At 37.2% G+C, this 18,081-nt stretch overlaps 1 protein-coding gene across 1 annotated transcript in view; it reads right to left on the bottom strand.

The window, feature by feature from the left end:
* The window catches only part of LOC150087318 (lactadherin-like), a 209,092-nt gene that overhangs the window by 9,993 nt on the left and 181,018 nt on the right, over positions 1 to 18,081 (bottom strand). Inside the window, exons 7-8 of the mRNA XM_090371983.1 lie at positions 17,324 to 17,502; positions 5,197 to 5,341 (exon numbers count right to left, since the gene is read on the bottom strand). Of these exons, the coding sequence (XP_090228109.1) occupies positions 5,197 to 5,341; positions 17,324 to 17,502 (324 nt within the window). The remainder of the gene's footprint in view (positions 1 to 5,196; positions 5,342 to 17,323; positions 17,503 to 18,081) is intronic.

Below are 18,081 nucleotides of genomic sequence, written 5' to 3'. Positions count from 1 at the left end.
TGTTTGCCCTGGTAAAATTCCTGTACATAAGCTCTCCTAACATCCTGTCTGCACACACACACACCTAAGAGAACTTCATATTTGACTGTACAATTACCCTAGGTATTCTCTCCACTGCCTTGAGTATGGTATTACCCAACTGGCATTCTCAGATAAATGCAGTCCTTGCATTTATCAATTTTAAACCTTAATTGCCAGTTTTCAGTCTGTCTGCCTAATTTATTCAGATCTTGTTGGAGTAGCACACTCTGATACTCTAATAATTACAGCTAAAGATTTGCTTACCTCTTTTCCTGCTTCTTTTAATATAATTGGATAAATTTCGTTAGACCAAGATGCCTTATTTACTTTTATCTTCAACGATTTCTCTCTTATATTCAAATTTTAATGTTCGAAATCATTTAACTCCCAGTTAGAATTAAGTATACTTCTGGTATTCCCTCCCCTCATCTCTAAAAACTTCTTCACATGCGAATAGATGCAAAATATTTATTCAGTTTTACAGCATTCTTTGCATTCTTAGCCAAAGACCTCTCATAATCTGCCTTATCTTCTGAAAAAACCTTCTGAAAAATCTGATTATATACTAGTTTATACTTACTGTATGCTTCTGTGTCCCCTGATAATTTATAATCATCCTGTGCACTTTTATTCTCTGCCACTAGCCTCATGGCGCCTCCGTAGCCAGGTGGGAAGAAGCAGCAGTGCGTAACGCACGCTTCTTGATTAGACCGGGGTTCGATCCCGTCACCACCAAATACGGGGATGCAGAAAGATCAGGGAATGATCACCACATATTCCCCGGAGCAATATGGCCTTAGTTGCTAATGCTCCTAAAAACCAAATAACAAACAAACAAACAAACAAACAAACAAACAAACTAGCCTCATCACTTGATCTGACTTCCATATAGGTTTAAAGCTTGAAGAATATCTCTTAGCTGGTATAAAAAGCTTAGTAGCTTGTATTGTTACTTTCCTGAGCATTTTCATTTGTTCAAGGAGTTTGGTAACATGTTACTTTTCAGTATAATCCCCTTTGGAGTCAATGCATTGTTTCCCCTAATGCTGCAATGTGTTGATTTCAGCCGAAAAGAAAGTTTTCTCTTAGACCTCCAGGAATGCATCCACTGCAACAATGACATCACTTTCTGTCAATTATTATTATTATTATTATTAGCCATATGGTGCAAGGAAGCCTGAGGCTTGTGCTGCACCAGCCAAAAAAAAATTTGAGTTACCCTGAGAGAGAGAGAGAGAGAGTCAGAAGTAGAAGGGAATCAACAAGAAAGAGAAGAATGATGCTATCCAGCTCAGGACCCTGGGTGTGCCAAGCCCATACTCATCAGATGTGAGCCCCTGGGGTAAATTGACTTGTCTTTCTTTGAAGGGGGTAGAAGAGCTGTGTTTCCACTATTTGGACTGCTTCTTTGTCTCTGGCTGAAAGTTATGGAGCCACATCTCATCCATGGTCACAAACCTTGAGAGGAAATTTGCTGGGCCTACTTGAAAACTATGAAAATGTTCATTTGACTTGATAACTAATGTGTAGTTTTGATCTGATGTCAACAACTTTGGTACTCATCATGCTGACATCTGTTTCATAGTGAGAACCTTTGTTATTATGTGGTACACATATTCAGATGAGATGTGTATACCACATAATACTATGTACCACCCAAGATGCTGGAAATGTACCAAACTGTCACGCATTGATCACTCATCACCAGATCATGCACACTGTCAACAACTTCTGGAGTGATGAACTTTGCAGGTCTTCCACAGCATGGATCATCTTCCAAGCTCCTCTTATCTTGTATAAATTCTGCGATCCCATTTCTTAACCATGGAATAGGAAGGGACATCCTCTCCCATGTAACCATATTCTCATTGCGTTTGGCATTATTCCCTTTTTTTCAAAATATTGGGTGACTGATTTTGTTCATCTTTTCTCATTCACACAACTTGGTTGATTTGGGACCAGTAATTAAAAAATGGCATTATTGAAACTGCATGAAACTTGGTGGTTTACTATTTTAAGTGTTACACATTAAGCACAGAAATTTTTAACACTACCATTGCTCTTTCATACTCGAGCCACAAACTTTTCAAATGTCCCTCCTAAAAAACAGTCATTCAGTAACTGCAGCAATGTTTTACTACTGACTGAGTGACCAATTCACAAGTTCCAATCAATATCTGGAAAGTTAAAATTCTCATGATAAGACAATCTGATTTACTGGCCTACCCCATTTGTCTATATAACTGTTCATTATAATCTTTGTAGTTATTCAGTCTTATAAGCTGAATAACTGCAATGAGTATTATGCCAGTATACAGACATGAATATAATGAACAAATGCAATGAGAATAACATGCTCCTACTCTCATTTTTGCTTTCCCAGCATTTGCCACATGAGGCTGACTGAAAATTATACTGCAACTCATGTCAACTGGTTTTACTCTTTCAGAATCTAAATGCTTCTTAACCAAGAACATAACCCTCCTCCTTGCTGTCCCATCTATCTTTTCTTGTACAACAATTGTGTTTCCCAGTACCACCACAAAATATTTTATATCAGAGGTATCATTTGTATCTAAACCTACCTTTTTTTGGTTTCAAGCCAGCTTGTACAACATGTCATTGGTCAAGGGTTTCTCAACCAAAACTTTTTGAGAGATGTGCTTCGCAGACTGACCATTGTCATTGTGGTGACCTTGGAAATTGTTCCCATGTTCTCTTTGACTCTCAGTCATATCCACCTAAAAGATAACTTCTTTCTTCCATTGTTGGTACTCTTGTTTATGGTTCTGAGCATCACCTTATTTAAAATAAGAAAATTATAAATTTCAATATTTTCAGTAACAGTATTTTTAAGAGCCTTTCTATCTTTCAACCTTCTAGGCTTCACCTTGGAAGCATTTTTCTTGATATTCTTGTGGCTGCTGGCTGCCTTACTTGTCAGTATCTTCAGCAAGTTTTCTTGTTGATATCAGGATTTGCTCCTACCACATTTAATACCAGTAACAATCAAGCACTCCAGGTAAACAGGGACCAGTGTGATGTTCACAAACCACAACTTCTGCCTCAAATACAAGTCTGCTTTATAACTTCTGCCCCTGACACAAGTCCAAAAAATGATATGAGCTCATCCTTTCCTAATTAGGAACTACAACTTAGACCCCGGAAAACAGCTATTGCCATACAGCAACTAACCTCTAGCAGCTCAGATTTCTATAGCGACTCTTAACATCTTCCTAGAAATGTGATGACTCTTCTCCTCCAAGGAATGCTATAGATGTTTCTCCTTGACTATCTGAAGACTTTCCTCCATTGAGGGACTCTAGGCTGTCTTCACCTCTTTCTTTGTGGGATACTCCTTCCATTTTCCCCTGCCTTAGGACCCAGATGCTAACTCCTATCCACCACCACTCTCCCTGGAGCCTTTTTCCTCTCCTGATTACTATGGATCCTGACTCTTTGTTATGATGGGAATTATCTGCAGACCCTAGGCCATTTGCTTAGGGTGATATTTCCTTGTGTGTTGGCATAATCTGCTCTCCCAAACAAGGTCAGATTCCTCTGCAGACCCTTCCAGGAATTATGTCATTCTGTACCTAACTTCTAACTGCTGCTTAGATATCTATAGAGACTCTATTCTTCTCTCTGGCTATCCACTGATCTTCTCCCAGAAAGAGACCATCATCACATCATCCTCTGTGTAATACTCCATCAACTTTCCCTCAGATCTTCAGGACCCAGATGCTAACTTCCTCCTAGTAGCTACGCTCATACTCTCTCTTACTCTCTCATACTCGCTCATATGCTCATACTCTCTCTCTCTCTCTCTCTCTGGAGCATCCTCTCACATTCACTACAAGACTTTATCTTTTCCTCATTTCTTTCCCTATTTAGAATATATATTCCCTTCTTCTTCTTCTCTATCATCCCTTTTCCATTCAAACATTCTTTTGCAAGAAATTTATCCCATATCCAGGTGGGGGAAATGGAGGCCATGACTCTATGTCTGGGTGAGATATGAACTTGTTGCTGAACCTGGGCATCAGCCCAGGGTGTGATCACTTGCAGACCCTTGGTTACTTGAAAGTGAGATCTTGGCCCAAAGACAGAGTTTTTTCCCTGCTATACAATTATATAATCGTATATCACTATCGTATATAATAACAAATTAATATCGTATGTAAAAATAAAAAAAGAAGTACAGCAGTGTGCTTTCAAATCTGATTTCACTTCTCCATTTGTGGACTGACCTTCTGAATACTGTGTGTACATCTCATTGTTGATTTACATATACAGCAGACTCTCAATTAACTGGGATCGGATTAACCGGGACACTTCAAGACTCAAAATTAAAAAAAAAAAAAAAAAAAAAAAAATCAACAAGAAATCATAAAATTCAAGTAATAACTAGAATAGGTATAAACAGATATTTTGCAAGTAGCAAATAAGCAAACAAGCGGCATTATAAGTTGTCATTGGGAGATTAGTGTACCTATTATCTTGCAATCCCCGCTGTCTTCACACCTGGTGCTCAAAAAAAAAAAAAAAAAAAAGAAAGAAAGAAAAAAGAGACCAAATGTTTAGTTTGTTTTAGTGCATCACGTCGATTGTTGTGTTCCATTGCAGTGCAAAGGACAAATTTTTTGTTATTTATGTCAGGGATATTGGAATTTTTTTTATAGTAAATTTTTTTTTTGTTTAGAAATCGTGAAAATTATGGGCAAACACAAAACAGTTGTATTTTCAGTTAAACAAAAACTTGAAATTATTCAAAAGTTTGAAAACGGTGCATCTGTTAAATCTCTAAGGAATCATTATATTAAGGATGTATCAAAATGGCCAAACATTAACAAGTATCGTGCTGAATTCAGATTTGTCAATAATAATATACAGTAGTAGCAATATGTTATTAGTCATTCCCGAGTTACATAAAACTCGTCAAAGTAAGAAGTCCTGGAACGTATCTCTTACGTATGTCGGAGACTTTTGTATTTTTGGATTAACTGGGAAATCGATTATCTGGGATTTGTTTTTTACCATCTATCCCGGAAAATCAAAAGTCTACTGTATAATGCTTCATTATGTCCAGTTCAATATTACCACTATCGTAACAATGAAATTTTAAAATTGTTGCAATATTACTAGTATTGTAACATTGAAATCTATTGTACTTGCCTTTGTGAGGACATCCAATGATTCCTACTCGCATACTTATTCGTCCTTTCCACTTCCTTGGATGAATTCGAAGATAGCGAGCAACAAATGGCTGATTGAGGTAGTGTCTTCTCTCTGTGCTCTTATCCATGTTCCCTCCAAATTCCTAGAAATGTAATTTTAATATAATGATAGTAATAGAGTATAATAAAAAGTGAAAAATATAATACATGTTTAATCTATATATCATCATCATACAGAGAAAGAGAGAGGAATATATATATTTACAAATAACATTGAATATAGAAATTAAAAATGTATGTATTTGACTAACAAAGAGGTTATCTAACATTATTCATTTATCTTCTGGGCAAGATTTGGCATCTTCATTCGATGTCTATTAAACATGCTGCTCTTTATAATTCACATGGTAAAGTTGAAAGTCACTCTTATAATGGATTCACCTATTAAGTGAAGCACTTCGTGCTTCTCTTATATATGCACTAACAAATAAAACATCAAGAATACAGCAAGCAGGATATAACAGCGCTATACAAAAAATTAATGTTAAGGATGTGCAGGACTTAAAATAGTACATTTTATTTTATATTACACTGCATTGAATTTCAAAGGAATTTAGGAAAGCACATTGGAGAATTTAAGACCACCTGCTGCTTCTAAAGTTTGTATAATGAAATGAAACACAATAATATAAAATAAAATAAACTTTTTTCCTATTTCATCCTTCAGTTGTGTGATATCTGACAAAAGGGTACACAAAAATTTTTGGGAATAGAATCATATCCTCATATGCTTTTTCCCACCAGTTTTTTTATAAATGATATTGCAGTACTGCCGATTGGGCTAGCCGGGTGGGTAAAGTGCCTGCCTGGCACCCCAAAGATCATAGGTTCGAATCCTGCCTCGGGCTTGGATATCACAATGGTGCCACACTATCCGGTTGGATCTCATGGCCACGATACACAAAGGAAGCAGGAAAAAACTTGTTCCTTCGTGTATTGCTCACATCACGATAAAAAAAAAAAAAAAAAATTGCAGTATTTTTTGTTTTCATTTTCAGTTATCATGAATGAAGGATTTTGTTTGGTATATAATATATGGCACACGAATGAGCACTACCTTTCTTGAAATTAGTTGGTGTGTACAAACACCTGTCATTCGGTTACTGTAATTCAGCAGTTCCCAACCTTCTTTGACAGGCGAACCCCTTTCAACATAATATTTTTTTTATCATGAACCCCTTTCAACATAATATATATTTTTTTATCACGAACCCATTTCAGTATAATATTTTTAATGTGAACCACTAAGCCTATATTCTCTAAAATCGTATAAATTTTTATGAATTTTTTTTATAAAATATTTCCAGTACTACGTTTTTATAAGCGACATTGCGTAATAATAAAAATTATTATTAAGTATTATTTATACTTTGTAAAGTAGTTATTATGTAACTACTAAGAGTAGAAAACTTGCTTCTTGTCCAAATAATAGCCGAGCATTCTGGTCTCTTGCCAAAGCTATTGGCCGAAATTTTTGCCCATCTCTGTTCTCACCCCTGTCAAAACCAGATGGTTCTGTTGCCACATCAGCCAAAGATAGAGCTGACCTGCTAACATCCTATTTTTCTTCCAACTCGTATATTGATGATCTTGGGAAATCACCTGAAACCATTCCCAGTACACTCCACAAAATGCCTCCTGTGGTCTTCAGTCAAAAGGATGTCAGAAAGATTTTGATGAATCTGATGCTAAGAAAGATCCAGGTCCTGATGGCATTTCTCCACTTGTTCTCTAAACCTGTGCATCTGAACTTACTGTTTTGTGTTGCCTTTTTTCACTTTCTTATTCCAAAGGTGTTTTTCCTTCTTGGAAATTTGCTCATATCCAACCAGTTCCTAAAAAGAGAAACAAATCCGCCCCCCCCATCCAGTTATCGTCCCATTGTGATTATTTCTACTCTTTCCAAAGTAATGGAGAAATGAATTAACCGCCAACTCTTAAACTCTCTGGAAATCTTTCATCTGATCAATCATCTTCAGTATGGATTCCATCAGTGTCATTCCACTTGTGATATTCTGGCTTATGTTAATCATCTATGGACAAATTCAATGCAAAAATTTGGTGAAACTCAAGCCATTTCTTTTGACTTTTCAAAGGCTTTTGATTGTGTTTGGCATAAAGGTCTTCTAAATAAGATTCCATCCTATGGTTCGCCACTGTTCTTTGTAATTGGATATTCAGTTTTCTCTCTGACTGCTCACTCGGGTAATGGCAGACGGCAGACGGCTGGTGTTCCGCAACGTTCAGTTCTTTCTCCCACTCTTTTCCTCTTGTATATTAATGACCTTCTTCCATTGACCGGACATCCTATCAATAGTTTTGCTGACGATAGCAAATTGCATTCCACCTTCCAGTTTGAGAAACCTTCCCCTGCTCAAACAGCTTCAACTTCTCGAGTATCCATTACCAAATATTTAAATGAGAACCTTCAGGTAATTCTCCAGTGGGGCAAAGATAGTTCATTTTAATCCTTACAAAACTCAGTCCTCTGTTATATCTCGCAAAAGGATTCTTCTGCTCTTATTAGCATTAGCATTAGCATTAGCATTAGTAGAGGCATTTGATGCAAGAAAGCAAGCTTATGCAGCATCAGCCAAAAAAAAAAAAAAAAAACCCACTTCCACTTCACCCCTCTGTTCATTCAAAATACCTATCCAGCTGAGCCTTAAACTTATTTAGGCTATCAACCTCCACCACAAGGGATGGCAGTCTGTTCCACCAACCAACCACCCGCTGGCTAAAGGCAAATTTCCGCACGTCTATCCTACATCTGTCTTTCCTCAATTTGAATTTATGCCCTCTCAGGTGATTTTTCTGAGCTAGAGGAAGAATCCCATCAGCATTGAGCATGCTTAAACCATTCAAGGCTTTATACACCTCTATCAGATCACCTCGCTGGTGCCTAGTCTCCAGACAATTTGCAAAACTTAAGCCTTTCTTCGTAAGAGCACCCCTTTGTTCCATTCACTAATCTTGTTGCCCTTCTCTGTACTCGTTCCAGCAGCTCTACATCCTTCTTGAAATGAGGCCTCCAGACCTGTATACAGTACTCTAGGTGTGGCCTGACCATTGCCTTATACAATGGAATAATCACCTCCTTTTCCCTGCTGGAAAAATTCCTGTATATCATTGACAATACTCCATGAGCTACTCTTGCAGCCCGTCTGCACTGCTCAGAGAACTTCATATCTGCCTGCAAAATCACCCCCAAGTCCCTTTCATTCTCTACCACTGTCAGTGTAGTACCACAGAGTTGATACATTGCTCTGGGGTTGCTGTTTCCCATGTGTAGTACTTTACATTTGTCAATGTTAAACTTCATTTGCCACCTCTCAGCCCATCTGCTCAACCTTTCCAGATCCTGTTGCAGCAGCATAGTGTCAGTAGTGTCCTTGACAACCCTGCCAACCTTTGTATCATCTGCAAACTTGGACATTAAGCTTGATATATACTCATCGCTATACTCAAGCTATACTCATCTTCGATGACACTCTGATTTCTATACAAGATCTTGGGGATTATCCTTACTTCTAATCTCTCTTGTCATAAAGCACATTACAAATATTGCCTTCTCTGCATTTAAAAAACTGGATTTTCTCTTCTGCTCTCGGCGTTACCTATCTTCCAAACAATTGTTGACTCTGTAGAAATCGCAAATCTGGCCTACCATGGATTACTGTTCCCAAATCTGGTACGGTATCCCCAAAACCATATATCTGCCTGTCCCTCCAGCTTTCCGTCTCTTCCCCCTCCACTACTCTACTAAACCGACGGAGTACCCCCCAAACTTATTGTTGCACAATTTAGCCAAAGCCAAAAAAATTTAATCTCATCTTCGCTTAAATTCCATTTCGGCCTTTTCTGACTTCCAGCGTTCAGCCCCCCCCCCCCTTTTATGCTTATTTATTTATTTATTTATTTGGTTTTTAGGAGCATTAGCAACTAAGGCCATATTGCTCCGGGGATACGCGGTGGTCATTCCCTGACCTTTCCGCATCTTCCGCATTTGGTGGTGATGGGCTCGAACCCTGGTCTAATCAAGAAGTGTGTGCTACGCACTACTGCTCCTTCCCACCTGGCTAGGGAGACGCCTTCATGGCTAAGTGTGGGTAACGGTGGGCCTCATTAGGGACCCGTCAGAGAAACAACAGAACATAATACTACACAACATAACCAATCCCACACACTTTTAAATCTCTGGCCTCCGCAGAGTACTGTGCTTCATGAACCGAGTACATAACACGGAGATGGGGGAAATCCTTGGTACCGTTAGGCAGCTAACACACTTTACACTCTATCCCCAAAACCTCTCTTAGGCTTCTAGATTCCATTCAGAAGAGGGCAGTTAGATAATTAATGTCTCATCTCTAACATAGTCTCTCCACTCTCTGTCTCATAGAGTTATGTTTCTGCTGAATGCCTTTTCTACAGACGCTTCCATGGGCACTGTTCTTCTGAATTGGCTTCTATAATTCTCGCTGTTTTTTTCAAAACAGTCCGAACACGTGTCGTAACCAGTCAACATCCTTTTACAACATCCATTCCTGAAAATTACAATCTACAGAAATTGAAGTCTAATGTCAACAAATATCTTTCATCTATTCAACCCATGCACAGTACTAAGTACTATAGGTTCTAAAAACAAAGTACCTGTACATAACAATGGTCCTTGAGAATGAAAAAAAAATTAGTATGGAAAATATTTATTTAACATGATATACTATAAGAGAGTAAACTAATTATAAGGAATTATGGGAGATGTGGTTTTTTCTTTGGCAATTCTTTACTTTTTATGTAATTTTATTTTACTTTATTGTTTATTTTTAGTTATATTTTGTAGTCTACAATAATATACCTATGTAAATCTAAGCAGACGCCATTACAGAATTGTTTGTGCGAACCCCAGGGGTTCATGAACCATCAGTTGGGAACCACTGCTGTAATTCATTCCTCTATCCACCTCTTTGCGTAGGTGTATTGATGAATAAGGGCAGTATCTGCACACAAGTGGCATTTGTTAATTTGGTTCATTGTATCCATTGTATTTTTCTTTTTTGAAAATATCTTTCTTTAAAAAGGCAGGGTCTGCTAGATACAAACACAGAAAATTGGGGAATGTGGTGTATATGAAAGAAGATAAGTAAGAAAATGCATATAGCATGAGAAATGAGAAATCATATAAATCATAATTAACAAAACATCATTTTCAATTCAACAAAAAAGCTAAAAATTAATTTTTTATAATAAAATAAAAAACCACTCTAAAAGAAGCCATGTGAGCATGTTTATTCCTTTTGGGGTGTGACTGATTCGAGGTTAAAGAGGGTGTTCATCCCATCCACCCGGATCCTATCTGATTCTATCACAGCCACACAAAGCCTCAGTGGATAACAAATCTGAAGAACAGAATTTCAATAACCAATGAACCCTGCCATAGAGCTGGATCATGCCCTGTAATATGATAACCAATCAAACTTAAGTCATAACATACTGAGAACTGAGTAACTAAAGAAAGAAATTGGGAACCCTAAACCATTAAACATACTGTATTTAGATAGCACCCTCTTATCTGAAAAAATATATCTTATCAGACAGAACTAATCATGAAAAAAAAGAAAAAAAGGAGAGAGACTAAATAAACAACTGTAATAAAACTGGATATTACGTTGATCCAGTGAAGCTTTAAAATTAAAAATGAAGACAATCCTAAACTTGAAAAAATAATAATAATAAACCAAAATAAAAATAAAAGAAATATTAAACTGTGCAGAGTAATATACCATTGTAATCAGCTGGACAGAATACTTAAAACTAAAAAAAAATCCAAAAAAAAACTAATAATAAATAAATAGACTACTGTAATAAAGTAAAAATTTTATGGAACCTGTGTATACTGGATATATCTATCTAGAAATCTGGGACTAGAAATTATCCTCAATATGAGGGGTGGGGGGCAGACATGAACTGTACGAATAAAGACAACTTCAACCAGGAAAAGTGCATTCCCTTGCAAATCACTGCTGTGATAGCATAAGACAGCATAAAACCTGTTCTCCAAAATAGTTATACATATATGGTGAAGCTATATACTATAGCACACACTCCAAAGAAGAAACAATTTTGTCTCTATAACAACTTCCCACTGACTGGAACTTGTGAGTTTGTTACTCACACAGTAGCAGAACATTTTTGAATTTACCGAATGACTGTTTTCTACAAGCAGCATGTTAGACTCAATAAGAGAAAACAGTACTTCTTAATCATTTTATTCATGTATTTAAGAATCTCTAAGTAAAGAAACCACTAGGTGCAGTGATCATAGTGTATTGATGCTGGATTTATTTAAATATATAACTACAGTCAAGTGTAAAGGAAAGGGAGTTTGCTTTCACAAAGGTGAACAAAGGTCTTAGACAGTTTTTAATTCTTTTCAGTGGGACCAACTGATATTAACAACTAAAATTTCTAAATGGAAAGTGTTCAGGGAAGTAATTATAGAAGCCAATAAACTTTTTATGCCAACTTAGAGCTGTTATTCAAGTTTTAGATCTAAATGTATGTCAGATGAACTAATGGGACTAGTGGCAGAAAAGAAAAATGCAAGGCATGATTACAAACTATCAAGGGGAACAGAAGCATACAGTTAGTATAAACTAGTCTGCAATCAAATTACTAAGGATGTTAGGCAAGCTAAGGCAGATTATAAGAAATCTTTGGCTAAGAATGTGAAGAAGTGTAGTGAAGAATTCTTTGCTTATATTAACACTAGAAGGAATGCAATCTAACACACTGGTCTACTAAATATGAATGGCATAACTATTGATGATGAAATTTAGATGGCTGACAAACTAAATAAATATTTTGCATATACATTCAGACATGAAGTGGTTTTTAGGGATGGGGATAAATGAGAGGAAAGAGGATGAAAACTTGTTGAAGGTAAAAGTAAATAAGGCACTATGGGACTGATGGAATCTCTCCAATTATGTTGAAAGAAGCAGCAAGGGAGGTAAGCACAATCTTTAGCCATAGTTATGAGTGCATCCTTGGATTCAAGGGAGATGGGCATTTATACATTCCCATGAATTGATGTGCAAATGACTCTCCTGTTAACAAAAGAGGAGATCAAAGAGCAAAGTGAGAAAATCATAGACCTATAAGTTTCACTTCTGTTCCAAAGAAAATAATAGAATCAGTGTTCAAAGAAGTAATGCAAGATCACCTTGATAGCAATGCAGTTATATGTCAATTGCGGCACAGATTTGTTAAGGAAGATCTTTGTCTAACCAATCTGAGTAGATACTATGACATAGTCACAAAGGAAATGGATGCAAAATATAATTTTGACACCTTATACTTACAGTTCATTAAGGCTTTTGATATTGTTCCACTTGAAAGACTGCTGAGTACAAATTGAAGCAGTGTGGCATAAGAGGCAGGTTGTCATATTATATCATACTTTATAAGTGGCTTTATAGACCTAGTTACACTTGTCATTTTTATTTTTAATTTAGATAGAGATTTTGTAGGTTACTACTTAATATATGTAAAACCGTTGTTTCATTTGAATCTTGCTGCCATTGTTAGAGTATAGAGTGAGCAGTAGGAAATTCACTGTGGTAAATAGGTAGCTAACATAAAATTAGATAGCACAGTATGTATTACTGCATTTAGAAATCTATTAGATAGCCTAGTATTGATAATTGATTAATCTTATTAATTTTTATTGTATTCAATCAATTCAATCATGCCCCAGACTAGAGCAGCAAAGCAATGAGCACAAAGTAGCGGGAGTGCTGTGGCTCGGGGGAGAACTGAGGGGGGGATTCTCCAACACATCGCAGCCTTAAAAATGTGTGACTTGTGAAATGTTTTCAGATCATCTGGAACAGCACATGACCTAGCTAATGAGAATATCTTTGTGTGTGCTAGGAGCAGAGAGTGTCAAGAAATTAGTGCCAACTCAGCATTCTGATGGGTGCCCGTGAGAGTTTGAAGAGTCGGGTAGATTCCCTCGAAGGTATTACAGTGGGGGAACTATCAAGCTCTCAGCTGCCCAACTCAATATCAGAGCTCCCTTTTGTGCATCAGGCTACACAGTGGCAATCTGGCGCCTACGTAGCCGGGTGAGAAGGAGCAGCAGTGTGTAGCACACGCTTCTTGATTAGACCAGGGTTCGAGCCCGTCACCACCAAATACGGAGTATGCAGAAAGGTCAGGGAATGACCACCGCATATCCCGGAGCAATATGGCCTTAGTTGCTAATGCTCCTAAAAAAAAAAAAAAAAAAACAACCAACCAGTGGCAATCTCCAAGGCAGAATGTGCTGGTCCTCAGGAAATAGTTATTTCCTGAGGAATAACTATTAACCCATCTCCCTGACAATGGAGTCACTGACTCCATTGTCAGGGAGATGGGTCATATATTGTGTAAAAAGGATAGGTGGAATAGGCCCAGGGTATGTCTGCTGGGGGCAAAAGTTGATGTTGTAGAGCAGATATCTTTTAAGGGCACAAAGGGTGATACTGTTGTACATGTTGGTACTAATGACATTAAGTGTAGGAGATCAGCGGATTTACTTAACAATTACAGATCAATTTGAAAAAAGTCGTGAATCAGGGTTAAATTTGAGTGTCCAGACTTCTGCCCAGACACAATAGGAGGGAGTACATGATAAAAGCCTTGTCAATCAATTTGGCCCTAGAGAGTGTGCAAAACTCATGGGGATGAATTTTTCTCAACTTGGTCTGTGCTTGTTAAGGAGAGACTGATTCTACGGGAATGGGATACACTTAAATAGAAGGGGGTGCAAGAATATTTTCTGATGCTATCGAGGCAGTCTTAGGTGGGTCGGAAAACTGCTAGCTTGGGGGGGATTCATAGACTAAAAGATTAACAGGTAGCTGTAGGCAGAGGTGATTCTTGCACTGCTTCTATTAGATTGAAGGGTGGAGTGCTGGGGTTTTCAGGGACTGGTAGGAGTCATCACAGAACAAAGAGATACGTGGGCTGTGTTAGGGTAAATAAGAATAGGTGCATGTATACTTGCATGTACACCAATGCTAGAAGTATAGTAAATAAATTTGATGAATTTGAAGTGCTGGTCAAGACATCAAAGGCAGATATTGTTGGGATATCACAGACGTGGGGTTACACAGATATAAGCAGTGCGGAATTGGAATTTGGGGAGTACAATATGTACAGAAAGGATAGACAGGATAGGAAGGGAGTAGGGATTATGTTGTTAGTTAAGAAACACATAAAATCTAAGGAAGTGCATCCAGTTGACCTGGGTGGACAGTGCAGTGTTGAGTCAGTTTGGTGGGATATAAGCACTAGGGAAACCAAGCTGAGAGTAGGAGTGCATTTAGGCCTAATGACTCTGATGAGTACAGTGAACAACTGTACAGAGAAATAGAGTGCGCCAGTACATCAGATTGGCTTATAATGGGGGATTTTAAGATTGGCTTATAATGGGGGATTAGCAATGGCCACATTTTGCAAGGAAGCCTATGGCTTATGCTACACCAGCCAAAATTAAAAAAAAAATAATAAAATAACAAAAAAAAAAAAATAAATAAAATGATAAGAATAAAATAATAATAATAAGAAGAAAATTAAATATATATATATATAATAATAATTAACAAATAAGAGAAAAGGAAATGGACAATCTAAGCGATTCCCTCCTAAAATAGTTATTTTGAGACTTACTGATTACTCATAAGACAATAGGTGCCCCCTATTAGGGAATATTATGCCAAAAATGTAATTAATGATGTTGAAATTTCACATGTTTATTTAATGAAAAAAAAAAAAATTTTTGCACCTACAGGCCAGTAGGGCTCCTGGAGTTGATGGCATATACCCTATAATCTTAAGGGAGGCGGCAAATGAGTGCGTTGAATCATTGAGGCTAATTATGCGAGCATCACTAGACTTGGGAGTGATTCCATTGGATTGGAAAAGTGCCATTGTATCTCCAATAAATAAGAGCAGTTCTAAGAGTGAAGTGGGAAATTACTGGCCGGTTAGTCTAACTTCGGTAGTAGGGAAAATCACGGAGACAATGATCAAAGTTGGAATTCAGGATCATTTAGATAGAAATGGAATTCTGAAGGATACTCAGCATCGTTTTATAAAGGGAAAATCACGTTTAACTAATCTGGTTAGCTATTTTGACAGGATCACAGCTGACCTTTGAATTTCCCCAAACTGTCAGCCTCTACCACCCATGTACGTAACTTATTCCAGTAATTTATAACTTGCTGGCTAAAATAAAACTTCCTGCAATCCAGTCTAAACAACCCCCCAACTTGAAATTATGGCCCCTAATTCTAGAATCATTTATAACCATGAAAATTTCGTCCTTATTCATTTTGCTTATGCCTCTCAGAGCCTTAAACACCTCAACCAAGTCTCCTCTAAGGTACCTAGTTTTCAAGCTCTGCAACCCATATATTCGAAGTCTTTCCTCATGTGGATGCCCTTTTGCCAATCTCACCTGTCTGTGGACCCTTTCAAGAAGCACAATATCTTTCTTTAGGTGTGGTCTCCATACCTGAACACAGTGTTCCAACTGTGGTCTAACAATACCGGATTTAGTTCAACTCTGCCAAGTGTATAAGTTATTTTAGGGTTATTGTTCCCCAGGTGCAATACCTTACACTTTTCTGGATTAAAGCATAGCTGCCATTTTTCTGACCATCCCTGAAGTCTATCTAGATCATTCTGAAGAAGCTCTGCTTGGCGGTGATCATTAACTACTCTACCAATCTTTACATCATCTGCAAATTTAGACATTATGCCCTCTATCCCTTTATCGATGTCATTTATGAAAATCAAAAACAATGGTGGTCCTTATACTGATCCTTGGTGATGCAATCTGAGGAATTACCATTTATCACAACCCTCTGTCCTGAAGCCATCCAGCTATCCATCTAAGGATTTTCCCTGTGATTCCAACCTGTTCCAGCTTATAAAGTAACCACTCCTGTGGGACTGAGTCAAATGCTTTGCTGAAATCCAAATAAACAATGCCAAAATGATTCCCAAAGTCCAGCTCTTGAGTGACCCTGTCAAAACAGCTAACCAGATTAGTTAAACATGATTTTCCCTTTACAAAACCATGCTGAGTATCCTTCAGAATTCCATTTCTATCTAAATGATCCTGAATTCAAACTTTGATCATTGTCTTCATGATTTTCCCTACTACTGATGTTAGACTAACCGGCCGGTAATTTCCCACTTCACTCTTAGAACCGCCCTTATGTATTGGAGATACAGTGGTACTTTTCCAATCCAACGGAATCACTCCCGAGTCTAGTGATGCTCGCATAATTAGCCTCAATGATTCAACGCACTCACTTGCCGCCTCCCTTAAGCTTATAGGGTACATGCCATCAACTCCAGGAACCCTACTGGCCTGTATGCTCAAAATTTTTTTCATTAAATAAACATGTGAAATTTCAACATCATTAATTACATTTTTGGCATAATGTTCCCTAATAGGGGGCACCTATTGTCTTATGAGTAATCAGTAAGTCTCAAAATAGCTATTTTGCTTGGTTTTAAATGAATAGCTTTGAATTCATATAAATAAAATACATATTTTTAAATCACCTCTCTTGGTGATTACAAACAATGTTAAATTTTAAGTTGACTCGTGGGTGATAATATCATCTTTAAAGTGATCATAAGCTTGTAGCTGTCACTGGAGACAGAAAAGTGGAATACAGTGATGCATACTATTACCAAAAATAAATAAAAAGAAATAATAATAATAATAATAAAATAAATGAACAAATAAAAAGGTACTGATCACTAAAATTGCAAAGGAATTTCAGTGATCAGTACTTTTTTTTGAAAGGATTTCTATTTTCAGAAAAAATATTACTTATTTGTGTAGTGTTCACTAAGGCAATTTGGAAGGGCAATTTGAAAATACTTTGCCTTTTCATTCATGGAAAAAATGGACATTAGTCCTATCACAGAAACAACTTGAACTATGTTCTTTCTTCTAATTTTAAATTCATAATCAAATTTTATATATATAAACCACCAACCTGGATTTTTGGATCATGAGGATTATCATCTTTGTAAAAGAACCATAAAACACTATCATTGCTATAGGACAATCGGAATGATGTTACCCACTGCTTGTGTTTGTTACCTCCTCGACCTTTTGTAATAATGCCTGTAACTGTAGTCGGAGGACCTAGGTCAATCTTCAGCCACTGGTTACCTGAAATTATGTAAGTGAATTTTAATGTCACAACATGCACCTATATAAATGATAGTATCACATGCACATTTTTTAAATAGCTGAAAGAAAAGTTTACTAAGAAAAAAACTAAATTTCTTTTAATATGACCTTGAGCTCTTAAATTGTGAGGCTACCACAAGCTGCATGAGTTCTAAGCTGCAATAAACAGATTTTCGGGCACCTCCGTAGCCAGGTGGGCAGGAGAAGCAGTGCGTAGCACATGCTTCTTGATTAGACCGGGGTTCGAGCCCATAAGCCACCAAATATGGAGGATACGGAAAGGTCAGGGAATGACCACCGCATATACCCAGAGCAATATGGCCTTAGTTGCTAATGCTCCTAAAAACCAAATAACAAACAAACAGATTTTCCAAGAGAAAAGTATATTTTTTTTTTAAAGAGAAGGAAACACAGTCCTACGGGAAGGCAGTGACTTGGAACCCTAATAAAAATTTTAGATCTCAAATTTTTTTATAAAAAAATTTAGATATCTAACTTTGTCAGATGGAAATTAGGCCAAGAAATGTGCACAAAAATAGTACGGGAAAATTTGAAAAG

This window comes from Mastigoproctus giganteus, chromosome 4 (assembly GCF_048544385.1).
Source record: "Mastigoproctus giganteus isolate SK-2022 chromosome 4, ASM4854438v1, whole genome shotgun sequence".
NCBI classification, from domain to species: Eukaryota; Metazoa; Arthropoda; class Arachnida; order Uropygi; family Thelyphonidae; genus Mastigoproctus; species Mastigoproctus giganteus.
This window is presented reverse-complemented; position numbering and strand designations above follow the sequence as displayed.